Genomic DNA, 23,598 nt, shown 5'->3' with positions numbered 1-23,598 from the left:
CGCAATGTCCCGAGTCGGTGGCGGCCGTGTGAGGAAGAGGAAGAGAGCATGTGGAGAGGTCGCGAGAACAACGTCGGGCGAAAGACTGCCCGTCGTAGCATGTGCACCATTGACGTTTCTGTATAATAATATATGAGGTCCCATCCCATAGCATGACATGTATATACAACCAGCGCCTAACACAGGCGCTCTGCCTACTCGTCCTGGCGCTCGACCGCACGCCGCAGCTCACGCCTCTTCTCCCTCGTCTTGCGGTTACGCTCCTCCCTCGCGGCCTCCATCTTCTTGTGCCGCGCCTGGCGTCTCTCGTCTTTGAGTTTATCCACCTCGGCACGGGCTTGGAGGCGGGCCTTGGACTTGGCTGCTGTCGCAAGGCGCTGTTTGCGGCCTGGGGAACAAGAGTCAGCATGTCATCGTGATCAACCAATCAATCAAAGTGCTCACCTCTGGCGTTTTCGTGTACGCGGTTCTTGTATGGTGGCAGAGTGTACAGTTCCGATGCAAGTTGGGCACGGGTGAGGCGCGGTGCAGCTGTCGCTTCGGCGGCCGCGTCGAGACGCGCACGCAGTGTGTCGGCCGCAGCGTCAAGTGCTGCTGGTCCCTCGGACCCGAGCTGCAGGGCAAACACATCTGTGAGGCGGGCATTCATGCGCTCCACGACTCTGTCATTTCGTCAGCTCAATGGTGTGATGGCGCAGGCATATTCCCACAGCTGCACTCACTCGCGGTCCACGACCATGCTGGCGGCAGCGACGACCGAGGTCCAGCTCATCTGGTCCAGCTCGTCACGCTGCCAGGCGTATCCGGGCGGCCGGAACGCCGCGAGACCCGCGAGCGTGCGGTCGATGGCTGTGCCGACGCGCTCGGCAAGTGCCAAATGCGCCGGAATGGCAAAGTCGGCATCGACGTCGTCGTATTCGTCCAGCACCGTCTCCGACTTGGTGGACGGCGCCACGCTCGCCTGTTTATCGGCATCTCGGTTCCTCTTCCGGTCGGCCTCGCGCCCGGCCTCAGTACGGCGCGGAAAGCGGCGGCGTTCAAGCTTCCCCTCGCTCGCGGGCAACGCGAGTCTGTGCCGCCGAATCACTCGCGCAGTCGTCTCGGACACGGCACTGGGCAGCGGGGCACCGACGGCCAATGCGCCGTCACCGTTGGTCAACTCAATCGGGTGTAGTGGCCAGCGCGTGGCGATGTCCGTGTCGGTGACGGTACGCTGAGCGAGAGGGATACGCTGGACCTCTGGGGCCGGCGTGGGCGGCGCAGAGAGCTGCGGCTGTGTGCCGGCTCGTGTGCCAGCGTTGCTAGGACCGCCCGTGTCGCTGTTGAGCTCGTCCGAGTCCTCGCTCCCGCCTTGCCCAAACCCACCACGAGATGAGCTCGCTGCAGTGAACACGGATGTCGCAGTCGCGGTATCGGGGGCCGTCGCCCAGGTCGGTCCTGTTGCTGGTCCCGTGTTCGGATTCAGCGCGCCCCATAGGCCCTTGCCGGCCAGACGCGGGGCGAGTTCAGTCGCCTCGCGCGCCGCGAGCGATGTGAGGAGCTTCGAGTACGACTGGTACTGCGATCGCGTTGGTGGAGGTGGAGAGACGGATCCCGAGGGTGTGCGCGATCCAGCCTTTGAGCCGGCTGCACGGCGCTTGGAGCTGGCCAGGCGGCGAGCTGTGGTCGGAGAAGGTGAGGGAGCTGTGCGGGAGCTTGCGGCCGAGGGGGCAGGCGAGGGGGAGGGCAAGTACCGAGATGCCCCATCGGACGATACGTCGCTTCCTGGGCTGAGCAGCGACATTGCTGCAGCTGGGAGGAGAGGTGGTGGATGACGGAGAAGAAGCAAAGGTGTGTGTAGTGGCGACTGCTAATGTTGACAAGAATTGTGAAAGTGGAGGCAGAAGGGGAGATTACGTCAGCAACGATGAGTGACGTTACTAAAGCATCGGGACTCGAGGAGCCGAGGACAGCCCACGCCATGCAACACGACTTGCAAGACAGGTGCTCAGACGAGGAGAAGCAACATGGAGAGCCTGGGGTGATAACAATATGGCATGGGTATCGACAATGCTGGGAATCGTCCACTAGACACGAAACTTCTCACTCGCTCGCCACTTCTCTGTCTGTCTATCCACTCGCTCACGACGCCGGCGCTCCGGCAGGAGCAGCAGGGGCAGGTGAGCCCGGTGCAACAGGGTTGTCGACCCGGTCCGCCTTTTGCCTGTCGAGACGCTCCTTGTCCGCCTTGTCCGCCTTCTCCTTGTCCACGGCAGCCTTGCTGACGGCAACGTTCTTGAGCTTGGTGACCATGGCGTTGGTAGTCTATGGAATCGTCAGCTTTAGTCTCACAGGCGCCAACCAAAACTGACCCTCGAGTAGTCGGTGAGGAACACCTCGGCCACGTTAAAGTTGGACCGCAACTCGCGCTGCGAGCGGAGCAGGCCGTCACGCTCGGCGGTGAGTGTTGCAAGTTGCTCTTCGCGAGCCATGATGGCCGCCAGCTCGGCCTCGAGACGGGCAATGATCAGAGCATACTTGCGCGATTCGGGGTCGGTTGCTGAAGAGTCAGCTGAATGTTCAGAGCCAAGATAGCTGGACTCACGCAACGCTTCGAGCACCTCGGGGCTCGCAGAGGCCAGGAAGGCGTCCTCTTCGGGCATGTCCATCGACTCGTACATCGGCCTGTCACAAGGTTAGATCTCTTGAGATGACGTGGGTCAATTGATATCTCCCGGACTCACTCATACTCCATGCACAGCGCCATCTCATCCCGCACGCGCGCAAGCTCGTACTCGGCGGTACGCAGATCAACATCGACCTCGTCGAGCCGCCCACGGGCCTCGGCAGCACCGGACCGTGCTGCGTTCATGAGGACCTGGGCATTGCGGTTTGCTGAGCGCATGCCTGCCGAGAGGACTGGCAATGGCAAAGTCGACGAGCCAGCAGCAGCAGCGGCATCGGCTGGGCTGTCGATGGTGTCGATGTGGTTGCGGAGTTGGACGACGAGGGCATCGAGGTCGGCGCCTGGTGGGGGAGGGAGGGATTCTGGGAGTGGGAGGAGGAGCAATGGGTCGAGCGGGGAGGGCTCTGCGATGGTGGTAGGGAGCACCATGGCTGTTGTTGTCATGTATATATGAGTGGGAGGGGTTGAAGGTGATGGCCCCAGAGTGGGATATGGGATGGGATGGAGGAGCGGAAGTATTTTTGGGCCTGGCTGGGCAGATTTGGTTCCGTTCGATGTCTTCCTCGTGCTGCTCGATGTCCATGTCCGACTTTCTTTTCCAGCCAGCGTATAGCACAGTGACCTCTCCCATACACCACCGCCTCGTCAGCGACCACACCTAGACCTCTGATACCGACTCGTTCACCCTCGTGCGCGACAAAAAGAGACACAGGCAGGAAACCACACGTCGTTTCCCCGCTTTCTCAACCGTCCTCTTCCCTCACTTCCGACTTGCTCCTACACTTCCCAACTCTCCCCCATCTTTCACCATGCCCCGTCTCGCCCAGCTCGCCAACCTCACCCGCTCCGTGCCCGTCACCGGCTACAAGCACTTTGTCACCCCATTGCGCCGCCTTGTCATCGACTATGACGTTGACGCTCCTGGACAGAAGGGCGTGAGGTGAGTCTGCCGAGCACATCGTGTGCCGCGAGGTGTGACTGGAGGTGGACCAGACCAGACCACATGCAGGCTGCTGGGCGGTGGGAAGAGAGAGACCAGCGGTGGAAGTCTTTCCATGAGGATATGTGCTCTGCGTGCAGCTGGCGGTTTCGCGGTTTCAGCTGCACTTGCTGCTCAGCCTTCGCCCAGCATTGTCCGTCTGCCTCGTCCACGGTAGACACTATTTCCCTCTCTCTGAGCACATTCGCTAACCGCTACCCAGGACATACCTTGGCCACCCCCTCGTCGCGCTCGCCCGCGAGAACCCCGACGTCGAGGTCGTCGTGCGCAAGATGAAGCGCGGCACCGCCGCCGTCCTCCGCGGCCACTACACCAACGGCCGTGACAAGGTCATCTGCGTCAACAACCTCGAGGCCACCCAGGTCGCGGCCAAGGTCCAGATCCTGCTGAACGCGTCCGGCGCCAAGCTCAAGAGCCTCAAGAACCTCACTGTGGAGGCTGCGCCTGGTAACGAGGCGGCTCGTGGTGTCTGGTCGGCCATCCACGACCAGACCAACACTGGCGGTTACAGGATATAAATGGACAGACAAGAGGGGGAGGGTTGGAGATATATCATCATAGCATGCACCACTTGAGACACTGTGGTTGTGTGGGCTGCGTAGAGTTGAGGAACTGGGGCAAGGAAATGGGGGGAGGGCATGAGGCTCTGAATGTCGGACAGTTGACGACGGCACGACTGCCACAGCTATCACTTCAGCTCTCGCCAACTAGACAGACCATCGTCCTCATCTACATGTGCATAACTTGGGTACTAAGGAGTGTCTATAACAACCCGCGTTTTTAGAGCTTGGAGAAGATCTCGTCAATGATCCAGGCCTGGTCCCAGAGCTCGACGTCGACCTTGCAGCCGACCTTCTCGCCCTCCTTCTCGATCCTGGCCTGCAGCTCCATGTTCTTGCGCACGCACGCGACGTCGCCCTGGCGCATACGCAGCAGGGGGCAGAAGTCGTTACCGCCGTCGCCGACGTACAGGATCTTGGTGAACGAGTCCTTGCCGCCGTGGGCGGCCAGCCAGGCGTCGAGCTCGTCGCCCTTGCACATGTTGGGCAGGCAGCCGATGGTACAGGTGTGCTGGGGGCCGTCGGCGGGCAGGCGGCGGCCAATGTGCAGCCTGTCACCGTCCCAGTGCGAGGGGTTGGTGATGACCTGGTCGAAAAGGTTGGAGAGGCCGTGCTTCTGGACACAGAGTTAGTGATGCGTTTCTCCAGCTCCTTTCGCTTTGGAAGCTGGCCAGCGGCACAACCGCAGCAACACCATGACTCACCTCGAGGATGGTGGCAATGTAGACCTGGTTCGAGTTGGAAAGGCAGAGGAAGGTAGTCTCGCCCTTGGCCTTGAGGCTGGTGACGGCGCGCTTCATGGCAGGGTGCTGTTTATCTGTTAGCAACGCACATTCAAGAATGTGCAGATGGTGCAGCCATTGCTCATGGCCCCATTTTTGCAGCAGGTGATTGCGCAAGAGTACGAGGGTGCACATTGAGCAGCAAGCAATGACCATGCCCATTTTGTTCTTGTGTTTTCTGTCATCATGTGCAGCTCACTCACGACGGGGAGGATGCGGAGAGCGTCAAGAACCTGCTCCTTCTTGAAGCCGGCCTGGAAGAGGTCCTCCATGGTCTGGTCGCTGCATGGTCAGCGGCAGACTCATCATGCAGGGATATGAGTCGATGAGGTGGGACGGTGCAGCTCATGCTAGCATGCTAGCATGTGCTATAGACCTGCTGTACGCTCGGTCGCGTCCGAGAAGCGCACGTGTGATAGTAGATAGCACGGACATGCCCGTGGATGTCGAGCTCGACACCTTTGAGCCGCCGTCAATAGCGCCGACGATGCCGACTGACAAGACGCCAGCACGCCCACACTCGCGGCCCTCCCGCCGGTGTTCTGCACTCACACAACATCAGGCATGCACTGCGATCCGGCGCTCTTGCGGTCCTGGAGCGTGCGCCTGAGCTCGGTGGAGAGCACCTCGAAGACCCAGCGGTCGGTGTCCTGGTCCACGAAGGACCAGTCAAAGTCGAAGACGACGAGGTTCTTGACCATTGCGAGAGAGTGGTGGAGGGGGGAGGGGATGGGGTTGGTGACAAGGAGAGAGAGTTGAGGAGGAGGAGGAGAAGCAGATATCTTTGTGCAATCGCGGCTGAGTGACTCGGAAGACCGACTTTTCAGACGCGGGGGCAGGGATGGCCGTTCTGTGGCGCGCCAAGGCAAAGGGCCTTCAGTCTGTGTGCTCCCCGCACCCACGCCTCACCCACAAGCCACGCTGCTTTTGGCATGAACATATGGGTCTAAATCTAGCTCGTGCATGGTTTATCCTACTCCATATCCACATCGTCACCTTCCTCCTCGCCCTCCTCTTCGTCCTCTTCCTCCTCGTCATCCTCGTTCCCATCCATGTCCAGCACCTCGACCTCGGCTCCGCCCCGGGTGAGGATGCACGCTGTACGCCTGCCCGCGCGGCCGTTGAGGGACAAGAGCCACGGTTCAGTGGCTGGCGCATGGCGAGTGGGGCCCAAGGCGCGACAGCGAGCAATGGGGAGTGTGGACGGCGGCAGCGCGGCGGCCTGGACAGTGTCAGCTGGTGTTTTCCGCTCCTTCGCCTTAGCTAGACTTACAACGGCAGCGAGATCGAGGCCCGCGCGCGAGACCGACACCATGAGTGTGTCCTCGAGAGCAGATATGGTGGCAGTGGCCATGAACCGCTCGCCGGCAAGCTGGAAGACGACAGCGAGCTCTTCGTCGTCGAAGAAGGCTGCCTGGACAATCTCGGCGTCGGGAACAACGAGGCGCGCACCACGAAGGGAGTGGTCGTCGGCAACAAAGAGGTTCACTGATGGTCAGCTGCAGTCCAAAGCAATCGACACAGCAAACTCACATCCTTCACTAGACTGCATGGACACGATCCACCTGTCACCGTTGATGCTACGCTCGGACAGGAACGAGCCGGGAATCATGGCCACAAAGTCGTCCGGGCGAGTCGGCGGGGCAGCGTCACGCGGGTGTGCTGACAGGATGACGTTCTGGCAGATGGCCGAGAGCGAGTTGGCCCACGACCACGGTTCGAGCTGGGGTACGCGTTCGACAGGCGGCTCGGGACGGAATCCGTTGTCGGGCGAGCCCATGGTGTCGGGCGAGGACATGGGCTCGACGGATCCAGCACGTAGAGGTGATGCATGGGGCGAGTAGGACTGGTCCGCGAAGACGGGTGGTGAAGCGAGGAGCTCTGGTGCCGGTGGTGCGGTCAGGCGGGTCAAGGTGGCGCGCATGACGCTGTCAAGGTTGGTATCAGGCGACACACGTTTGGCGGGAACAGAGGCGGGCAAAACGTCGTCCTTGGCCTCGGGGACGTTGGGCAGGTTTTGGCGAAGCTTGGAGCACACGAAGCCATTCTTCATGAATGACCACACGAGCTTGAGGTCAAACATGGCAACAGGCAGTGTCTCATCCGACGCAGCGTTTATGCGTGTCAGCTCTGAATGGGTTAGCAACGACGTAGACGACGAACCCACCGTATCGGAGCCACCTGCACCACTCGTCGGCCGCAGCTTGCTCGGTCTCTGCGTCCTGCCTCATCGTCTCAACAAGCACGGCCATGCCACGGGCAACCTCGATGGCGCGGTTGAGGCCATCGCGGTCGAGAACGAGATCGCAGTCAACCAGGTCACCTGACCACCCGCGCAGCTCGTCGAGAATGAGGATGATCCGCTCGAGTGCAGGCGAGATGCTCTGCGAGACAACTTTCTGCAGGGTCGCGAATGCAGTGTCCAGTGTTGCTTCCCACTTGGCAATGGTACGGTTCGCCATGCGATTGCCGAGCCACTCGCCAACGGCTGGTCCGCTCCGGCTCGTCATGAGAAAGCGGAACAAGTCCGCATGCACGTCCGCAATGGTCACTGAGAGTTTCAGCTACACAGAAGCGCCAGGTAACACTCACTGCCTTGCTGCTCTCCACACTGCTCAAGCTCTTCCCTCCATATCATGCTCTGCTTCTCGCTTTCCTTGAACGCCGTCTCGGCAGCTGTCAGGCCGCGGAAAATGACGTCGACGAGGCGCTCGATACGGTCCGCGCGCTGAGCCAGGCCCAGCGTGGTAGAGGACGGTGTGCGTGGTGTTCCCTGGACAAGAGGAAACGTGCCTGTCAGAAGACGCAGGTCTGCACCCTTCACTTGGCCGTCTCGAGCTGGTGGTGAGAGGACGAGAACGTCTGGTGCCACTGCTGGTGTTGCCGGGAGAAGAGCCGGGAAGGTGGTCAGCTTTGGGTGGTTTCCTGGCTTGGCCTTGGCAGTAGGAGCTACCACAGCAAATGGGTTTATCCTGGGGCGTAAGTTCGTTTGAACGAACCACTGTGAGCTCACACTGCGGGTTTTGGAGGTTCGACAGGCGTCACGCGAGGAAGCGAGTCGATGACCATAAGAGACGACCCTGGCTGGTGGGTTAGGCTAGTTTCTACTCTGATTACCCACGTTCGGCTTATCCCAAGCGTCTCCGCCAGCTTCCCATGCCATCGGCCACCATTGAGCGCGCCGTGACCGCTCTGCAGCCATCCAGTCCACCGCCTCGAGTCCCATGATCAGCGACCGGGGCACGGGCACAATCTTTACGATGTCGCCAGTGTGGACATTGAGGTGCTCGATGGAGCTCTTGTTCACGGAGCTGGAAGCGTCTGTCTCGGGCCATGGGTCGAGTTTGAGTAACAAGAGGGAGAGGAAACTGCCTGCGTGGGTGTTAGCTGTGGGCAGCAGCGACAACACCTACCATCGCGGCTCCAGGCGAGACCGAGAACGCGACCCGCCACGTCCACCTCCCACACTTTACTCCCCGACATGCGCCAAAGTGCGACCTTGGTACGCACACCAGGCCCTGCCTTGCCCTTGCCCTTGCTGCCAAAGGCCGCCGCGGAACCACCGCCGCCCACGGCGTCACCTGCGTCCTCGAGGATGAGGACAACGAGGTCCATGGTGGGGTTGCACGCGTCTGGGTGGAGCACATGTGGGTGTGCCAGAGGAATCGTGGCGAGCGGGGTGAACGACCGCGTGGTCGGGAGGTCGTCCATGGCGCCGTGCTGGTTGCTGTTTGTGCAATGGTTGTTGATGTTGTTCTCTCGATGACACTTGTGTTGGCGCGCGTCCTGGAGGCGCGACTGGAGTGGAGGTCCCCTTGATTACCAGCGGGAGTAAATGTGTGTCTAATGTGGAGTAACCCTTTCCACGTGGCAAATTGTAATGCCTTAATGCCTGTTCCTTGTCCCATTGCAGCCCCCTGTCCACTCATTCCACCTTCCTTTCCTTCTTCTCTTCCACCCCACCTTTTTAGCTTCAACCAACCACTCTGCGAAATGGACTACGACGACGACAGACCTTCCGGGTCAGGCAGCAAGCGCCGCTACTCCTCCGGCAGCGACACATACCACCGCGCCCGTGACGAGTTCCCATACTATCGCAGGGGCGGCGCACCCCGCGGTGGGCGTGGACGCGCGCCCGCAAAGGTCAAGGACGACATGGCCGACAGCGCACCTGCATCCCCGCGCAGCGACGACCAGTCGGACGAAGGCGACGTCGAGGGCAACGACTCGGACCCCGACCGCGACCTGGACGATGAGATTGACGAGCTCCTCTCCGACGAAGGAGAAGGCGAAGGCGAGGGCGACAACGACGACAGCCACAAGCGGCGCGGTGGTAGCGGCCGTGCAGCTGGTCGTGGACGCCGTGACCATGATGATGGCGGTGACGGTGAGGGTGACGGCGACGGCGACGATGGAGATGATGGGGAGGGGGGTGGCGATGGTGATGGTGATGGTGACGGTGACGACGATGGAGAAGGCGGCAACAAGGACGAGGAAGCTGAGGAGAAGGAGTGCAAGTGGGCCGACTGCCCTCTTGTCCTTGAGAACCAGGAAGCCCTCGTTGCGCATGTCAACAACGGTACGTACAGTGGAGTGGTTCTCGGGTGCTGTTGGCTGACGTTCGCGCAGAACATGTTAGCCAGGGCCGGCAACCGTACCAGTGTCTCTGGCGGACGTGCCACCGCGCTGGCCAGAAGCAGGCGAGCCGGCACGCACTCCTCACCCACATCCGTTCGCACACTGGCGAGAAGCCCTACGTATGCACCGAGTCTGGTGAGTTTTTATGATTCCTGCACTGCTGGGTTGACGCTGACGTCTCTCTCAGGCTGTGGGCGCCAGTTTACCCGTTCGGACGCCATGAACAAGCACGTCCGGGCAATCCACGGTGCCGGCGCAGGCAAGAAGCGTCGCGGCGAGGACATTTTTGCGCGTACGGCCGACGACGAGCCCAGCACGGCCGACAAGGACCTCGCCAAGGACCACGACCTCGAGGAAGTGGTCATGCGCGTGCACGGCCCCGACCGCGTGCGCTACGTTGCCGAAACAGCCAACGAACAGTCTGCAATGCGCTACGTGCGCGAGAGGCGACCTGGTGCGGGCAAGAAGCGCCGTGTACGCCGCAACAAGGACGGCTCGGACTCTGACGAGTTTGACGAAGGTGCCAGCAAGCGGTTCCCCCTTGAACGCACCATCGAGGGCTGGATGATGGACGAGGCGCGCGAGACCGAGGTCCCCGTCATGGGCCGCAGCAGGTGGCAGGCAAAGTACATCATGGCCAAGGCCAAGCTCATGCTCGTCGACGAGGAGAACAAGATGCGCCGCGACGAGCTCACGTTCTGGCTCGCCGAGGAGGCACGTGTGTTTGGCCCCCGCGGGCCACGCCGTCCCTACGACTCCAAGACTAGCGAGGCCGGCGACCCCCACGATGACCTGTGAGGCGAAATTGGTGGTCAGAAGTAGGGAGTCGTACTGTTCATAGTACTTGCACGATGGACGATCAGAGACTTGTGTTGTACATAAAAAAGAAAAGCCCTCAAACCCGGACAAGCAGGATGCAGCCAACTGGTCGTAACTGATACACAACAATGCATGCAACCGGAACACCTGCAACTACGTGCTGCGTCTCTGCCTCGTGACCCAATATCGACCCCCCTGTCGTCGTCCGTCGTCTCTTTTGATTTTGTTTATAGTTCGCCTTGCTTCTCTTAGTTGATCTGGGGCATGGAAACGGAGGCGCGGGTGCCGGTAGCGTCGGCGTGGGGCCAGAGGGCGGTGGTGGTCTTGCGCTGGGTGTAGAACTCGAGACCAGTCTTGCCGTAGAAGGGGATGTCGCCCATGAACGAGCCCTTGGAGCCCGACCAGTTGAACATGGGGAGAGGGACGGGGACGGCAACGTTGATACCAATCTGTCCGGGCTCGGCCTGGATCTCAAACTTGCGGGCAGTGGCACCGCAGTTGGTGAAGATGGCAGCGCCGTTACCGTACTTGTTCTTGTTGATGATCTCAACGGCGTCGTCCATGGTCTCGGCCGAGATGATGTTGAGGACGGGGCCGAAGATCTCGTTCTTGTAAGCCGACATGGTGGTGTCAACCTCGACAACGGTGGGACCGACAAAGTTGCCGGCGGGGTACTCGGCGACCTTGGCGTCGCGACCGTCAAGGAGGATCTTGCCACCCTCGGTCTCGACCGACGAAATGAGGTTGATGATGCGCTCCTTGGCCTGGGGCGAGATGACGGGGCCGAGGTCGGTGCCCTTCTCGAAACCGCCCGAGAGCTTGAGGTGCTTGGCACGCTCGATGAGCTCGGGGATCCACTTGCGCGACTCGCCGACGAAGATGGCGACCGAGAGGGCCATGCAGCGCTGGCCAGCGGCGCCGAACGCAGCACCGGCAACGGCGTTGAGGGTGAGGTTCTTGTTGGCGTCGGGCATGATGACACAGTGGTTCTTGGCACCGAGGTTGGCCTGGACACGCTTGCCCTGGGCGGTGGCACGGTCAAAGATGTGCTTGCCGGCGTTGTCACCGCCAACGAACGAGATGGCCTTGATGTTCTTGTCGTCGCACACGCGGTTGACAGTGTCGGCCGAGCCGTGGACGACGTTGATGACTCCGGGAGGCATACCGGCACGGGCACAGAGCTCGGCAATGATCATGGTCGCACCGGGGTCGCGCTCCGAGGGCTTGACAATAAGGGTGTTGCCGGTAACGGTGGCGAGGGCCGCGGACCAGAGGACAATCATGGCGGGGAAGTTGAAGGGGGTGATGGCGGCAGTGACACCGAGGGGGTGGCGACGCGAGTAGGTGTCCATGTCGGTGGTGACCTCGAGCTTGTCACCGAGCAGAGTGGAGGTGATGGCAGTGGCAGTCTCAACAACCTGGAGACCACGGCCAACGTCGCCCTGGGCATCGGCAAAGGTCTTGCCCTGCTCCAGCACAATCGACTTGGCAATGTCGTCGGTGTGCTGGCGGATGAGGTGCTGCAGCTCAAACATGACACGCTGGCGGCGCATGATCGAGACCTGCGACCAGGTCTTGAACGCCTCAGCAGCAGCCTCCGAGGCCTGCGCAAACTCGTCGGCGGTGGTCTCGGGAACATAGTTGACAACGTACTGCGACGCCTGCGGGGGGTGTCAGCCTCTGATTTCCTTTTTAAAAGCTCTGTCTCCGTCGGTCGGACCGGCTACGCTGCAGGCCATCGTCGACGTGCCAGTCGGAATGTCCGAAGTGTCTCGCCAGCCTCATCCGGACCATGCCGGCGGCGACAGCTGCGCGTGGGTACAACGCGGGTGGATGGGGAGTTTACAGTCTCAGCAAGTGGAGCGTGCCTCCACTAAATGCTCCCCCGCCCCCGCAATTCGGGGACGACGCGCCCACCCTATTACCCGGCGACCGCCGCCAGGTCACAACCGACGATGAGAAACGGGTCCATGGTACTCACGGGGTCGCGGACCTCGAGCCACTTGGTGGCCTTGGACTCTGTGAACTCGCCGCCAATGTAGTTCTTGGTCTTGCCGCCAGTGGCCGAGGTGCCCTTCCACTTGGACGAGACCTCCTCGGCGGCAGCGGCAGCGAGCGGCGAGAGCTGGCCGGTGCCGACAGTGGTGGGGGCGGCAGCAGCAGAGGCAAAGCCACGAGCCAGGCGGATGGAGACGGGGGTGAGACGGGCGGTGCGGAGCATCGACATCGTGGAAGAGAGAGTGGGGAGTGGTGAGTGGGAGAGAAGACACGGACGGGTTGGGTTTATCAACTACCCATGCCAGCGCGGGGTGTCCTCGTGGGCAAAGGCCCATTCGGCTGCGGCTAACGCGCGCTCGGCGGAGGCTCCGTACCGAAGGGCCACTTCGGCTAAGAATCTGGCTGAATCTTTGGCCATGCTTGATGCATTGCTTGGGGAATCAATTGTCAGGCTGGCGGGATAAGAGGAACAGGCTGGACGGAGGGGCCGCTCTGACCCGCCATAAGGCCATCGTTGAGCTTTGATAGGCTTTTGAGAGCATTTGAAGTCTGGAAAAATGTGCTTGTCGATGTTTTCTGTGATCAGTGTCCTGTTGTGATCTCGGCTATCCGCGTGATAACAATTGTTTTCATGGAGATCAGTAAGTGCAGCCATTACCAAAACGTAGTGTAAAGACAACGGCAATACGTTTCTGCCACAACTGCTCCCCAATGGGGGGCTCTTCATGGGCCGTGCGACAAGCGCACAACAATACAACATGCAATGCGTAGAATCCACTTCTCTCGCAACACCACCGCGCATAACGACCACCACCACGTCGCCAAGCTGACCGCAAACCAGGTCAAGCCCCGCCCGGCCGCTCGGGGGAAAATGGCCGGAGCCCACCTTAATTCCACAGGGCATGTGCCTGCCCACCCCCGGCCAACTCCCCCATCGCTCAACGAACCACAGGTCCAACCGCGCTTGTCGCGCTCAGGCAGTCGCTCGCCTGCGCCTACATCTAGAGCTCGCCGACTCCCGAGATGCCCAGGTCCCTGTACAGTTTTGATGACTTGGCCGAATCGCCAAAGTATGCGGCCGCCGACGGTTGCGTGACGTCGTCGGCCCACGTGCAGCTTGCCGCCTGCTTTTCCAGCAGCACCTTGACAGTGGCCCACGAGAAGCGCACGATACCGCGATACCCGAACACTGGGTCGATGTGGTTGCGGAGGAAGGCCTGCGTCTTGGGATCTGGACATGTGTCAGCTAGATTGCGCGTGTGAATAGGGGGGGCAGACGGGGTGAGTCTCCATGATCCGTGGTCATCGCAAGAGGGAGGCCTACCGCCCAGAACACGCCCGCGCAACTCACCCGATGGATATCCACTGCCCCTCACCACCTCGTCGCCAAGTACAGGTCCCTCGGGGTCTGTCCATTGCTCAATGTATCGGTCACGGGTCACTTTTGCGATGATGGACGCAGCACCGACAATCTTGAAGATCGAGTCGGCCTTTGCGCGGACGTCAAAAGTGATGGTTGGGAACTCGTTGGACAGGCGGTCCTGCCACTGCTGAGCGGGACCGAGCGCGTCGACATAGCACTGGGGACATCAGCTTCGAATCGGCGGACGATAGCTAACAGTTAACCCACCTCGCGAATGTTAATGCCGCGGTTGAGAGCGGAGCGGATCAGGCTCATGGTCGCCTCCTCGGCCTGCCTGTTCAGGTTGATGGGCACGCGGCGGAGCATGTTGGCCGAGATGGCCTGTGGTGACAGTGTAGCAGACGAGTAGCACAGGTCGGCGTTGGCGTCAAAAGACTCCCAGAGCATCTGGCGGGTGTCGGCAGAGAGAGCCTTGGAGTCTGGTAGGTCAGACACCCGAAGAAGGCTCATTGCTACCTACCGTCAAAGCCGAGGGACTCGAGAGTGGGCTTGAATGCGAGGGGGCAGTATGCAGCCGCGTAAACCATGGGGCCCAGAACAGCTGTAATGGGTTAGCATGGTCACACCAACACAACCCACGTCCACGGCCAGCCTCGTCAATGCCCATGATCCATCCTTCCTTGTTTTCCTCCGAGCCCGGAGCTGCAGAGGCTGGGAGGGTGGAGTGGAAGGAGTACGAGTCGATGAGAGGGGGGATGGGGTCGAGGTTGACTGGGTCGATGCTTGCCATGGTGGAGTTGGGTGTTGTGGATAGGATACGTTGTGGACGTCGTTGTTGTGGCCGTTGTCGACTGCACGGTGCTCGACGCGTCCCGTCACAACAAACAGCGGCGAGGAAATGAAAGTCGCGCGCGTCGCCGTTATCAATTCCTCACTTTATGTCACGTGGTAGCAACGTGGTATATACCGGTATATGACACGCCATTATGTTCGGTTGCCGGCGGCCACCTGCCGTCATCGATGAGAGAGAGTGCACTGTTGAGCACCTTACCTGCATCCAGACCCATATCCATTCAACCACCCACTGCTCCCACCCCTCGACGCAATGGCTACATCCCCTCCAAGGTCCTCAGACGGCCATGAAGGAGCCACCGCCGAGCCAGAGGCTGGCCCGTCTCGCTCCCCCTCGCCATCACGCTCGCCGCGCTCGGTTCGCTCCAGAGCCACCTCACCAGCCTCTTCCCGAAAGGGGAAAGCCGTCGACGTGAACGACTCCGACACCGATCCCCAAGCAGACAATGCCCAAGGGAATGGCGGCGGTAACGGCGATGCGACACCGCTGGACAAGGAGGAGAGTGATAATGCCCACGAACAAGGCCATGCTTCGGATCCAGAAGTTGAGGGCGATGAGAGTGCGGAGGAAGCCGAAAGTGAGAGTGAGAGTGAGGAGGAGGAAGACGGGGAGGACGACGAGGAGGATGACGAGGAGGATGACGAAGGTGACGAGGACGATGCGACAGAAGTCAAGCAGGACGCTGCCGAAAATGGTCTAGCCGCTGTTGAGGACACGGCAGGCGAGAGCGAGGAGGAAGATGGCTCCGACGATGCCTCGGACGAGGAAGACGACGATGAACAAGACGACGACGCCGAGGAGGAGGAGCCGTGAGTTATTGTGCGGCATCTACAGCTTCTAACTTTACAGGGTCCTCAAGTACACTCGCATGAAGAACCGAATATCAGAGGTTCTTGGGAGAGACAGTGCGACAGCCATCGATGTCTCCCCTCGGGTGGTTGTAAGTGGTGCGGTACACCGACTGTGTTCGCTCACCCCTCAGGCTGTCGGTACCCAAATGGGCATGGTCCACGTCCTCACCTACGACGGTGCCAAGGTCAACTCGTTCCGTCCGCATGCTGCCAACGTCACTGCTCTCCGACTCGATGAGGAGAATGACTTTGTGGCGACGGCGAGCATGGAAGGTGGGTTGTCGGACTCCACAAACACAGCTAACCCCCCAGGCCGTGTTGTGATTCATTCTCTCACGAGCACCGAGTCGTACGCATTCGACTACAAGCGACCCATGAACGCTATTGCCCTCGAGCCTGGGTTCGCCAAGAAGAGCACCCGCGCCTTTGTCTGCGGCGGCATGACTGGAAACCTGGTGCTGCAGGAGAAGGGCTGGCTCGGGTACCGCGAGCAAGTGCTTCACTCTGGCGAGGGCCCCATCTGGGCTATTGAATGGCGTGGCGATCTCATTGCATGGGCCAACGACCTTGGTGTCAAGATCTATGACCGGCTGTCTGGACAGAGGATCGGTTACATTGACCGCGGTGCCAACGCACCACGCGCCGAGCTGTTCAAGTGCACGCTCATGTGGAAAGACGACCGCACGCTCGTCATCGGGTGGGCGGACCACGTCAAGATTGTGCGTGTGCGCAACCGCCCACAAGGCGCGGGCAGGCTACCTCCCTTCACCATCGAGGTCTTGTCCGTGTGGGAGGTCGACTGCATGGTTGCGGGTCTTGCGCCATACTCGTCGTCTGGCTATGTCGTCCTTGCGTACATTCCACCAGACACGTACGAGAACGAAGCAACACAAGACCGCGCCGAGCAGAGACGCAAAGCGGCCAATCGACCCGAGCTCCGCATCATCGACCGCGGCGACGAGATTGCCGCCGATGAGCTGGCCATTACGTCGTTTGAGCGCTACAGCTGCAACGACTACAGCATTATTCGGTCCATGAAGCAGGATGACACCGACGTCTTCCTTGTCCTGACGCCTGCCGATATTATCGTCGTCCGACCACGCGACGAGGCCGACCACATTGACTGGCTGGTCGAGCGCGAGCAGTACGAAGAGGCTCTCAGTGCCGCCGAGGCGTTGCGCGAAAAGCACGGCGGTGCCTTTGACGTCCAGGCCATTGGACTCAAGTACATGCAACACCTTGTTGATGCTGGTGGGTTGGACGGAATCGATTGATAGCTAACCCTCAGGCAACTTTGCGCACGCGGCGTCACTCGCGCCAAAGGTGCTCGATACGAATGCGGCGAGCTGGGAGAAGTGGATCTACACTTTTGTTCAGCACCACCAACTACAGGTAAGCTGAAGGGACTTCTTGAAGCTGACATTCAGGCTATCATTCCACGGATCCCGGTCCAAAAACCTCAGCTCAGCCGTGCAGTGTACGAGATGGTCCTGGGACATTTGCTAGTCAACGACAAGACCGTGAGTTGGAAATTGGTCGCGCCTGCTAACTCGCAGGCACTCCTCGAGACTGTTACAACGTGGCCGATAGAGATCTACGACTCGAACGCTGTCATTTCTGCCGTTCAAAGCGAGCTTGACGCGACAAAGAACGACCCCGTCTTGCTAGAGGTGATGGCTGAGCTGCATATTGGTCGTGGCCAGCCTGCACGAGCCCTCCCCTTCTATCTGCGCCTGCGCAAGCCCAACGTCTTTGACCTCATCCGCGACCACAACCTGTTCGATGCGGTCCAGGAGCAGGCGCTGCTGCTCGTCGAGTTTGACCGCGAGAGGGTCAAGGAGAACCCCGAGGCGGCCAAGGACGGCAAGTACGGTGCCGCCATTGAGCTTCTCGTGGACCACACCCTGGCCATTCCTGTGAGTTGCACGTGCGGTAGTTGACAACTGACAGACAAAGGTCGACCGTGTCGTGCAGCAGCTGGAAGCCAAGCCGCAGTTCCTGTACATGTACCTCGACGCGCTGTTTGACAAGGACTCTGCCTCGTGTCAGCCTTACAGCGATAGAATGGTGGGTAGCTCGTCCGGCAAATATCTAACCCAGCAGGTTGACCTCTACGCGACGTACGACCACGCACGGCTCATGCCCTTCCTCCGTGCCAGCAACTTTTACGACCTGGAGCGTGCTCTGCGCATCTGTGAAAAGCACGACTATGTCCACGAGACAGTGTTCCTGCTGGGCCGGATGGGCGACAACCTCAAGGCGCTCAAGCTCATCATTGAGCGACTGGGAGATGTGCAGCTTGCGATTGATTTCGCCGAGGAGCAGCGCGACGATGACCTGTGGGAGGCATTGCTCACGCATTCCGAGACTCGGCCGGACTTTATCCGCGCACTGCTCGAGCACGGCGGCACGGAGATCAACCCTGTGCGCTTGATTGAACGTATCAAGGAGGGCCTCGAGATTCCAGGTCTCAAGCCTGCCGTCGTCAAGGTGCTCCAGGCGTCCAACCTTCAGGTCTCGCTGCTGGAAGGGTGCAAGCGCATCCTGTATGGCGACTGCAGCATGCTCGCGAGCGAGCTGCACGTCTCCCAAACAGCAGGCACACACTACCAGCCGGCCACGGTGTGTCAGGTATGCGGCAAGCCCGCGTTCCCACACACCACCGTGGCCGCCGCACCCTTGGTCCTCGTCTATCTGTGCCGCCACCTCGTGCACGCGACGTGTGCCGTGCCCAACGAGGACGTCGAGCTGCCTGAACGCCCCGAAAACTCGGCCGTGACGGCCTTGCTGCTCGCCGACAAGCCGACGACGGCGGGATCCAAGCGCGCCCAAGAACGCGCGCTGGGCGTCAAGCTCAGCTACGAGGCCATGGTGCGCGCGCGCGTCGGCACGTGTCCCGTGTGCGCGCACCGGCGCGGCGACCACGCCGCGTGCCACGGCGACAAGGTCAAGGTCGTCGCCCCGGCGACTGTGGCGGCGACCGCAGCGGTCGCCGTGACCGTGGCGGTTGCGTGAGAGAGCCACCGGCGCCGTCTCCGAGTAGCCATTGTAACCCATATGCATACTAATCATCATTTTGAGCTCAACCTGGGAAAGTTGCTGGGAGAGTGGTTGGACAGGTGTGAACCGTGGCGCGACACGTTGGGTCGTTCCTTGCTCCGCGCCCAGGGCGAGTAAGCGTGAGATGTTGCAAGGGGATTCGGGGGTACGGAGGGGAACGGCTTAAACGAGGTCCACTGCGCGCGTTTGACGCTGGCAGGCAAAACGCTCGTGAAACGGTGTGGTGGTGGGAGGGTTGAAGGCTGCGGAAGTCTGGTCTTTGCAAGTGTAGACGACCACACCGTGTCGCCCTGTTCCAGCGATGTACCTGGCTGGCTCTGCGTTGGCTTGCTCTGCGACCAACACCTGTCTCGGCTTGCGGCTGCTCGATTGTGCTGGCTCGCATATGTTGGCTTCTCTCGAGCGCGGCCATGGCGACTGCCACCAAGCTCCCAATCTCCCATGTGCGACCACGGGAGGGAGAAGAACTAAAATATAGACCGTACAGTCCTCATGTCACTGATCGAACGTCTAGTCCCCCACGGCCGCGTTCCCAGTGTGCATTACGCTTCCCGTCATTGTCCCCAGACGTACAAGCGTTGGATCCAGTCGACACGATGGTAACGAACCCATGAAGATGAAGTACTGTCCACTGTCGCCAACGCCAATAGCCACAACAATGCCACACACCAAAACAGGACCCACAACGAGCCAGGGCCCGCGGCATGTAGCCTAGTGTCGTATTCAACAGCCAAAAGAAGCGAGCTAGCAAGTGGGAACGCCGCTAAGAGTACCAGAGAGGTTCGAGCCACGCCCTCGTGGTTGTACTTGTACTACTACGGCCGTCATCCAGCGAGGCACACGCGCTTTTTCTTCTCACTCTGGCTAGACCCAGGTTCGGTCGGGGCTGCTGAGGGGCTGCTGGAATTCAATCTTGTTCTGTTTTTTGTTTTTCCTGGATTAAATATACCTGAGGGGTTGGTGGCGAGCAAGTGCCGAGAGAGCGCCGAGAGCGCTCTGTGCCGCACATACTATTTTGTTGGTTTAGGCTTTTCAGGCTTTTCAGGCAGGCAGGCCGTTCAGGAGCGAGTGATGTGGCCAAGCCTAACTGCATGTAACAATCACTGATCACTGGCACGGAGGGGGAAAGAGGTGGCGGCAGAGGAACGGGGGTGGTGTGGGCCTCACCTCGGCCGTATCGTGATTTCTCACAATCGCCAGTGTCACACCCAAACCGTTTCTTTGCTTCTTGCGTTGCCATTGCTATCATCCTATCTCGCTGGCACGGCGACCTTTCCATCCCCCGTCTGAACGGCCTGGCCTCGGAAGCGCCTTGGCGCCTTTCCTAAGCTTTCTCTCACGCCCGCCCGCCATACCGCCGTTGGACCCGATTCCGGTTCCTGCCGGATATGGCGACTGACAGTGTAATGACGACAGACGCCGCAAATCTAGTGGCAAGCGCTACAGGCTACGGTGTGTAGTGTCTCATTTGCGTACAGGCTATCTCTCCATTACTGTTGCTGTGTCCTGCACTTTCGCATATGTAATGAACGACGGGGACTTTAGCCGCGGGGGTTCGGGGGCAGCTGAGAAGACGGAATGTATGATGCGTGATTGAAGAGCAAGTGGGAAAGAGAAGTGGGAGCAAGTGGGAGCAAGTGGGAGCAAGTGGGAGCAAGTGGGAGCAAGTGGGAGCAAGTGGGAGCAAGTGGCATGAGTCAGGCTGGCGTGGGCTTGGTGGGCTTGGTGGATTAGACATGGCCATGTCTGACAGCAGTTTCCACGCTTCGCCACAGCGGTTGCTTTCTCGTCGCCACAGTGCCGGTCCGCCCCCGACACATTTGCCCCGGTGGGAGGTTTCTGATACATGGGTCCATGGCCAGAACGAGCAAGACAATGGCCGACGACTGACACTGATCCACTGATCCACTGGCCACCGCGGCTGAACCACTGGGAACGAGCAACCGGGGCCACGGAATGCGAACCAGCCGTACCAGCGTCTCGAGCCTGGACGCCACGACGTCAGCGCAATGTTGGCGCTGTTGGCGGTGATTGCGACCTCCTGAAACCCTCTCATGTGTGGCCCATGCGCGCGTGTCCATTCCGAGCGCTCTTTGCGCTTTTTTGCACAGCTTGTAGCCCGTAGCTTGCTTAGGCGGCAATGCCACGCCATGGAAACGCCCATGCACGCCAACAGCAGCTGTTTGGCGCCCAGCTGTATCGCTGGTCGTGAGATTGCGTCCCACGGGTGCTCTCCTCCATCACTCGACGACGACATTCCCCCGCGCGCACGGGCCTCGATCGCTCTTTACGTACTACTCTCTGATTCCAAGACACACCGCCGGTGCTTCCGATCTGCGAAATGTACAACGTGCGGCATGCATATGATATTTGGGAACAAACCCCGCTACACCGCTGGATCCTAATGTCCAGAGAGCAATAATGTCAAAGGAAACACCCCTAGAAACACATGAGAGAGAGAGAGAGAGAGATGGAGAGAGAGATGGATGGAAAAAGACACAACGAAGGAAAAGAGAGCATGCTATGCACACACCCCTCAGCCAGCTAGTGGAAGTCCCACGCATCCAGGACGGCTGCCAGGCGACTGTCCGTGTGGCCGTTGTGGCCCGTGGGCGCCTGGTATCTTGGCGTCGGTGCCGTCTTGGGAGGGAGGGTGACGCCGACGTAGGCAGGGTTGTGGTGGGCGCGTGCAAAGGCTGCGGCGTACGCGTGCGGCGCGTGCGTGCCCTCATAGTCGCTGCTGCTGCTGCTGTGGATGGTCGTGATGGCAAACGAGAGCGCGAGTGCCGACCCGAGGAGGACGAGGAAGAGGGTGAGGGGCGTAATGTTCCTGCGGCGGCGGACGGCCTTGGCCGATGACAACGGTGACGACGGTGACAATGACAATGACAATGACGACAAGCTCGCGACGGTCTCGGCGTACCATGCCTTGAGGAAGACGAGGACGGGGACGAGGCCCAGGACCTCGGCGGCAGCGTCGACGAGCGACACGGGGGGTTCTGTCGCGTTCAGAGCCATGTCGTATGGAACGCCAGCGGGACGGCGCTTCCATCCCACGTCGAGGAGCGAGAGGGCCTGGGCGTTCGAGTACGAGTAGGCTGGATTTGAGCGGCTGGCCCGGCGTTGACGGCGGCGACGCGCCTGCTCGATGTAGTCGGTCTGGAAGGATGGCACGCCGGGGACAGGTGTGGGCGGGCTCACGACGATGGAGGGGACGATGGCGAGCGCGTGCCGGCGCGGTGTTGGGGTGTAAAGCGAGGCCATGGTTGGGTGACGTCGGTCGCTATCGCTGGAGCAAGGCAGCGACAGGGAGGAGGGGGAGGGGTGGAGTGGGTAGCGGGGAGAGGGGGAGGGAGGGGAGGTACGAGTGTGTGTCCTGTCCAAGAGTTATATATGTCCAGTCGGTAGATGCTGGATGACTGTGTGGGGGAGAGAGAGCACTAGTTGTATGTGACGCGCCTTTTGGGTTGAGAGGAGGTGTCCGTGTGTCCTCTCTGCCTGTCAACGTGCAACAAGAGGAGGCGAAACGGTGCCGAAGAACACGGGGGGGGGGGGGGGGGGGGCCAGAGTCACCAAAGATTGCGGAGCGAGGGCAAAGTGCAAAGGGATGCTGCAGGGCACAAAGAAGGACCAAGCGTTTCGCTCTCGCCGTGGTCGTCGTCGGTGGTGGTGGTGGCTGATGGTATGCCACTTGGTGAACCTGTTCGCTTGCTGCTTGACGTGTGGCTGCGGCAGGTGTTGCAGTTCGCGATACGAGCAGCGATGACGACTGGTCGTCTGTTGTGTGTGTGTGGTTTATGTGTGTGTGTCGACAGAACGAACACGAGAGGGTTGTTGCAAAGGACGAACGATACCGACCGGCGCGCCGTGTTGTCTGTGATGGATGATAATGAATGCTGCGTTTGCTTGCCTCCGGCATGGCCCACCACCACCACCCACGGCCAGCAGCCCAGCAGCAGCAGCTCACCAGCAGCAGCAGCAGCGCCGAACCTCCAAGGGGGGACCCTTACATGTCTGAAAAACATTTTGGACCGTGGCGCCGCCATTCAGGTGGGGGGGTTGTTCCGAGTCTCTCGCTTGCCTGCTCTGGCGCTGCCGCGTAGCAGATAAACGCAGCAAAGCAGAGACACCGGGGGCAGCGCGCAGCGAGCAAGAGGTATAATCCCCCCCGTGGACGCCCATGCACGCCCATGATGCACGCCAGAAAGCTTAGTTGTTACTCGGGCAAAGTTGGACTGCGCTGGACTGCACTGGGGTTGGCCCCCCCCCCGTAGTACGCAGTAGCATCGATGCAAACAACACATGTGGGTTATCGACCACCCCAGATACTAGAGCCCTTTGCTGCGAGGACGCAGTCTTTCACTCTCCCGCGCCTTCACCCATCTGCGCACGCTGCACGCTGCTCCAAGCGGCAAGCGGCAACACAAGCTTTTGCGTGATTCCGGTTAGCTCACGCGAATATGCTTTTTTCTTTTGGGCTGGCCCTGGCTCGCGCGCCGTTGTTTTGTTCGGGCCTGGTGCCGAGCTTTGCTCCTTTGCTCGTTCCCGTACACAATAAACCCAACTTAATGGTACGTGCCGCCCGGAACGATGCTACGGGATATTCTGCCCTCGCAGCCAGGCCCCGTGAGCCTTCTGGCCTTGTGACCCTCTGCCCAGCGGCGAGCGGCGACGTGGGTGGTGTTGCGGACACGGCGTCGGCGGTCTCGGGTGCAGCCAGGTTGGGCCAAGGGCCACCAGCTTGAATTGGCCTTTGATGGTATTTTTCCACCATTTCGGCTGCCGTCGCCCCTCCCATTGAGGCCATTGATCCAATCCACAGTTTCCTGCCGAGGTGCTTCTAGCGCACGCACATCACGTCTGCACGCCTGCACGCCTGCCCTGTGTACAGTACCTGCATTCTGCCTGTTTACTGCACACTTGCCTCCTGCAGCATTCACACCACGTACGCGCGCTCGTGTGGCGCCAAGAGACGCCGAGACCTGCATTCCTTTGCTCGGTCGATGGAG

The 23,598-nt window shown here is 60.5% G+C and overlaps 10 protein-coding genes across 10 annotated transcripts; 3 read left to right on the top strand and 7 right to left on the bottom strand.

Moving 5' to 3' along the window:
- Positions 1-194: 194 nt before the first annotated feature.
- On the bottom strand, positions 195-1,783 carry EHS24_008400 (uncharacterized protein; the record flags this gene model as incomplete). The annotated part of the gene is made up of 3 exons (XM_028623714.1): positions 195-388; positions 445-662; positions 723-1,783. 3 exons carry the CDS (start codon positions 1,781-1,783, stop codon positions 195-197), a joined length of 1,473 nt encoding a protein of 490 aa, XP_028475688.1.
- Positions 1,784-2,121: 338 nt separating this feature from the next.
- Positions 2,122-3,094, bottom strand: EHS24_008399 (uncharacterized protein; the record flags this gene model as incomplete). Its single annotated transcript, XM_028623713.1, has 4 exons — positions 2,122-2,304; positions 2,352-2,539; positions 2,585-2,664; positions 2,724-3,094. The coding sequence occupies 4 exons, from the start codon at positions 3,092-3,094 to the stop codon at positions 2,122-2,124; spliced, it is 822 nt and encodes a 273-aa protein (XP_028475687.1).
- A 380-nt stretch (positions 3,095-3,474) lies between these two features.
- Positions 3,475-4,183, top strand: EHS24_008398 (uncharacterized protein; the record flags this gene model as incomplete). The annotated part of the gene is made up of 2 exons (XM_028623712.1): positions 3,475-3,605; positions 3,868-4,183. 2 exons carry the CDS (start codon positions 3,475-3,477, stop codon positions 4,181-4,183), a joined length of 447 nt encoding a protein of 148 aa, XP_028475686.1.
- A 262-nt stretch (positions 4,184-4,445) lies between these two features.
- Positions 4,446-5,708, bottom strand: EHS24_008397 (uncharacterized protein; the record flags this gene model as incomplete). The annotated part of the gene is made up of 4 exons (XM_028623711.1): positions 4,446-4,841; positions 4,930-5,034; positions 5,211-5,289; positions 5,560-5,708. The coding sequence occupies 4 exons, from the start codon at positions 5,706-5,708 to the stop codon at positions 4,446-4,448; spliced, it is 729 nt and encodes a 242-aa protein (XP_028475685.1).
- Positions 5,709-5,980: 272 nt separating this feature from the next.
- EHS24_008396 (uncharacterized protein) lies at positions 5,981-8,718 on the bottom strand (the record flags this gene model as incomplete). The annotated part of the gene is made up of 8 exons (XM_028623710.1): positions 5,981-6,229; positions 6,281-6,495; positions 6,541-7,137; positions 7,175-7,558; positions 7,600-7,979; positions 8,021-8,091; positions 8,129-8,379; positions 8,421-8,718. The coding sequence occupies 8 exons, from the start codon at positions 8,716-8,718 to the stop codon at positions 5,981-5,983; spliced, it is 2,445 nt and encodes an 814-aa protein (XP_028475684.1).
- Positions 8,719-9,000: 282 nt separating this feature from the next.
- EHS24_008395 (uncharacterized protein) lies at positions 9,001-10,443 on the top strand (the record flags this gene model as incomplete). The annotated part of the gene is made up of 3 exons (XM_028623709.1): positions 9,001-9,586; positions 9,637-9,780; positions 9,833-10,443. The coding sequence occupies 3 exons, from the start codon at positions 9,001-9,003 to the stop codon at positions 10,441-10,443; spliced, it is 1,341 nt and encodes a 446-aa protein (XP_028475683.1).
- Positions 10,444-10,712: 269 nt separating this feature from the next.
- Positions 10,713-12,691, bottom strand: EHS24_008394 (uncharacterized protein; the record flags this gene model as incomplete). The annotated part of the gene is made up of 2 exons (XM_028623708.1): positions 10,713-12,125; positions 12,446-12,691. The coding sequence occupies 2 exons, from the start codon at positions 12,689-12,691 to the stop codon at positions 10,713-10,715; spliced, it is 1,659 nt and encodes a 552-aa protein (XP_028475682.1).
- A 772-nt stretch (positions 12,692-13,463) lies between these two features.
- EHS24_008393 (uncharacterized protein) lies at positions 13,464-14,615 on the bottom strand (the record flags this gene model as incomplete). Its single annotated transcript, XM_028623707.1, has 5 exons — positions 13,464-13,693; positions 13,814-14,042; positions 14,093-14,304; positions 14,346-14,426; positions 14,465-14,615. 5 exons carry the CDS (start codon positions 14,613-14,615, stop codon positions 13,464-13,466), a joined length of 903 nt encoding a protein of 300 aa, XP_028475681.1.
- Positions 14,616-14,930: 315 nt separating this feature from the next.
- Positions 14,931-18,706, top strand: VPS41 (Vacuolar protein sorting-associated protein 41; the record flags this gene model as incomplete). The annotated part of the gene is made up of 5 exons (XM_028623706.1): positions 14,931-15,487; positions 15,528-16,754; positions 16,818-17,445; positions 17,486-18,400; positions 18,626-18,706. 5 exons carry the CDS (start codon positions 14,931-14,933, stop codon positions 18,704-18,706), a joined length of 3,408 nt encoding a protein of 1,135 aa, XP_028475680.1.
- A 2,427-nt stretch (positions 18,707-21,133) lies between these two features.
- Positions 21,134-21,853, bottom strand: EHS24_008391 (uncharacterized protein; the record flags this gene model as incomplete). Its single annotated transcript, XM_028623705.1, has 1 exon — positions 21,134-21,853. The coding sequence occupies one exon, from the start codon at positions 21,851-21,853 to the stop codon at positions 21,134-21,136; it is 720 nt and encodes a 239-aa protein (XP_028475679.1).
- Positions 21,854-23,598: the final 1,745 nt, after the last annotated feature.

The sequence above is a fragment of the Apiotrichum porosum genome, assembly GCF_003942205.1.
Source record: "Apiotrichum porosum strain DSM 27194 chromosome Unknown scaffold_7, whole genome shotgun sequence".
NCBI lineage: Eukaryota > Fungi > Basidiomycota > Tremellomycetes > Trichosporonales > Trichosporonaceae > Apiotrichum > Apiotrichum porosum.
The sequence above is the reverse complement of the archived record's forward strand: the minus strand, read 5'-3'. Positions and strand labels throughout refer to the sequence as shown.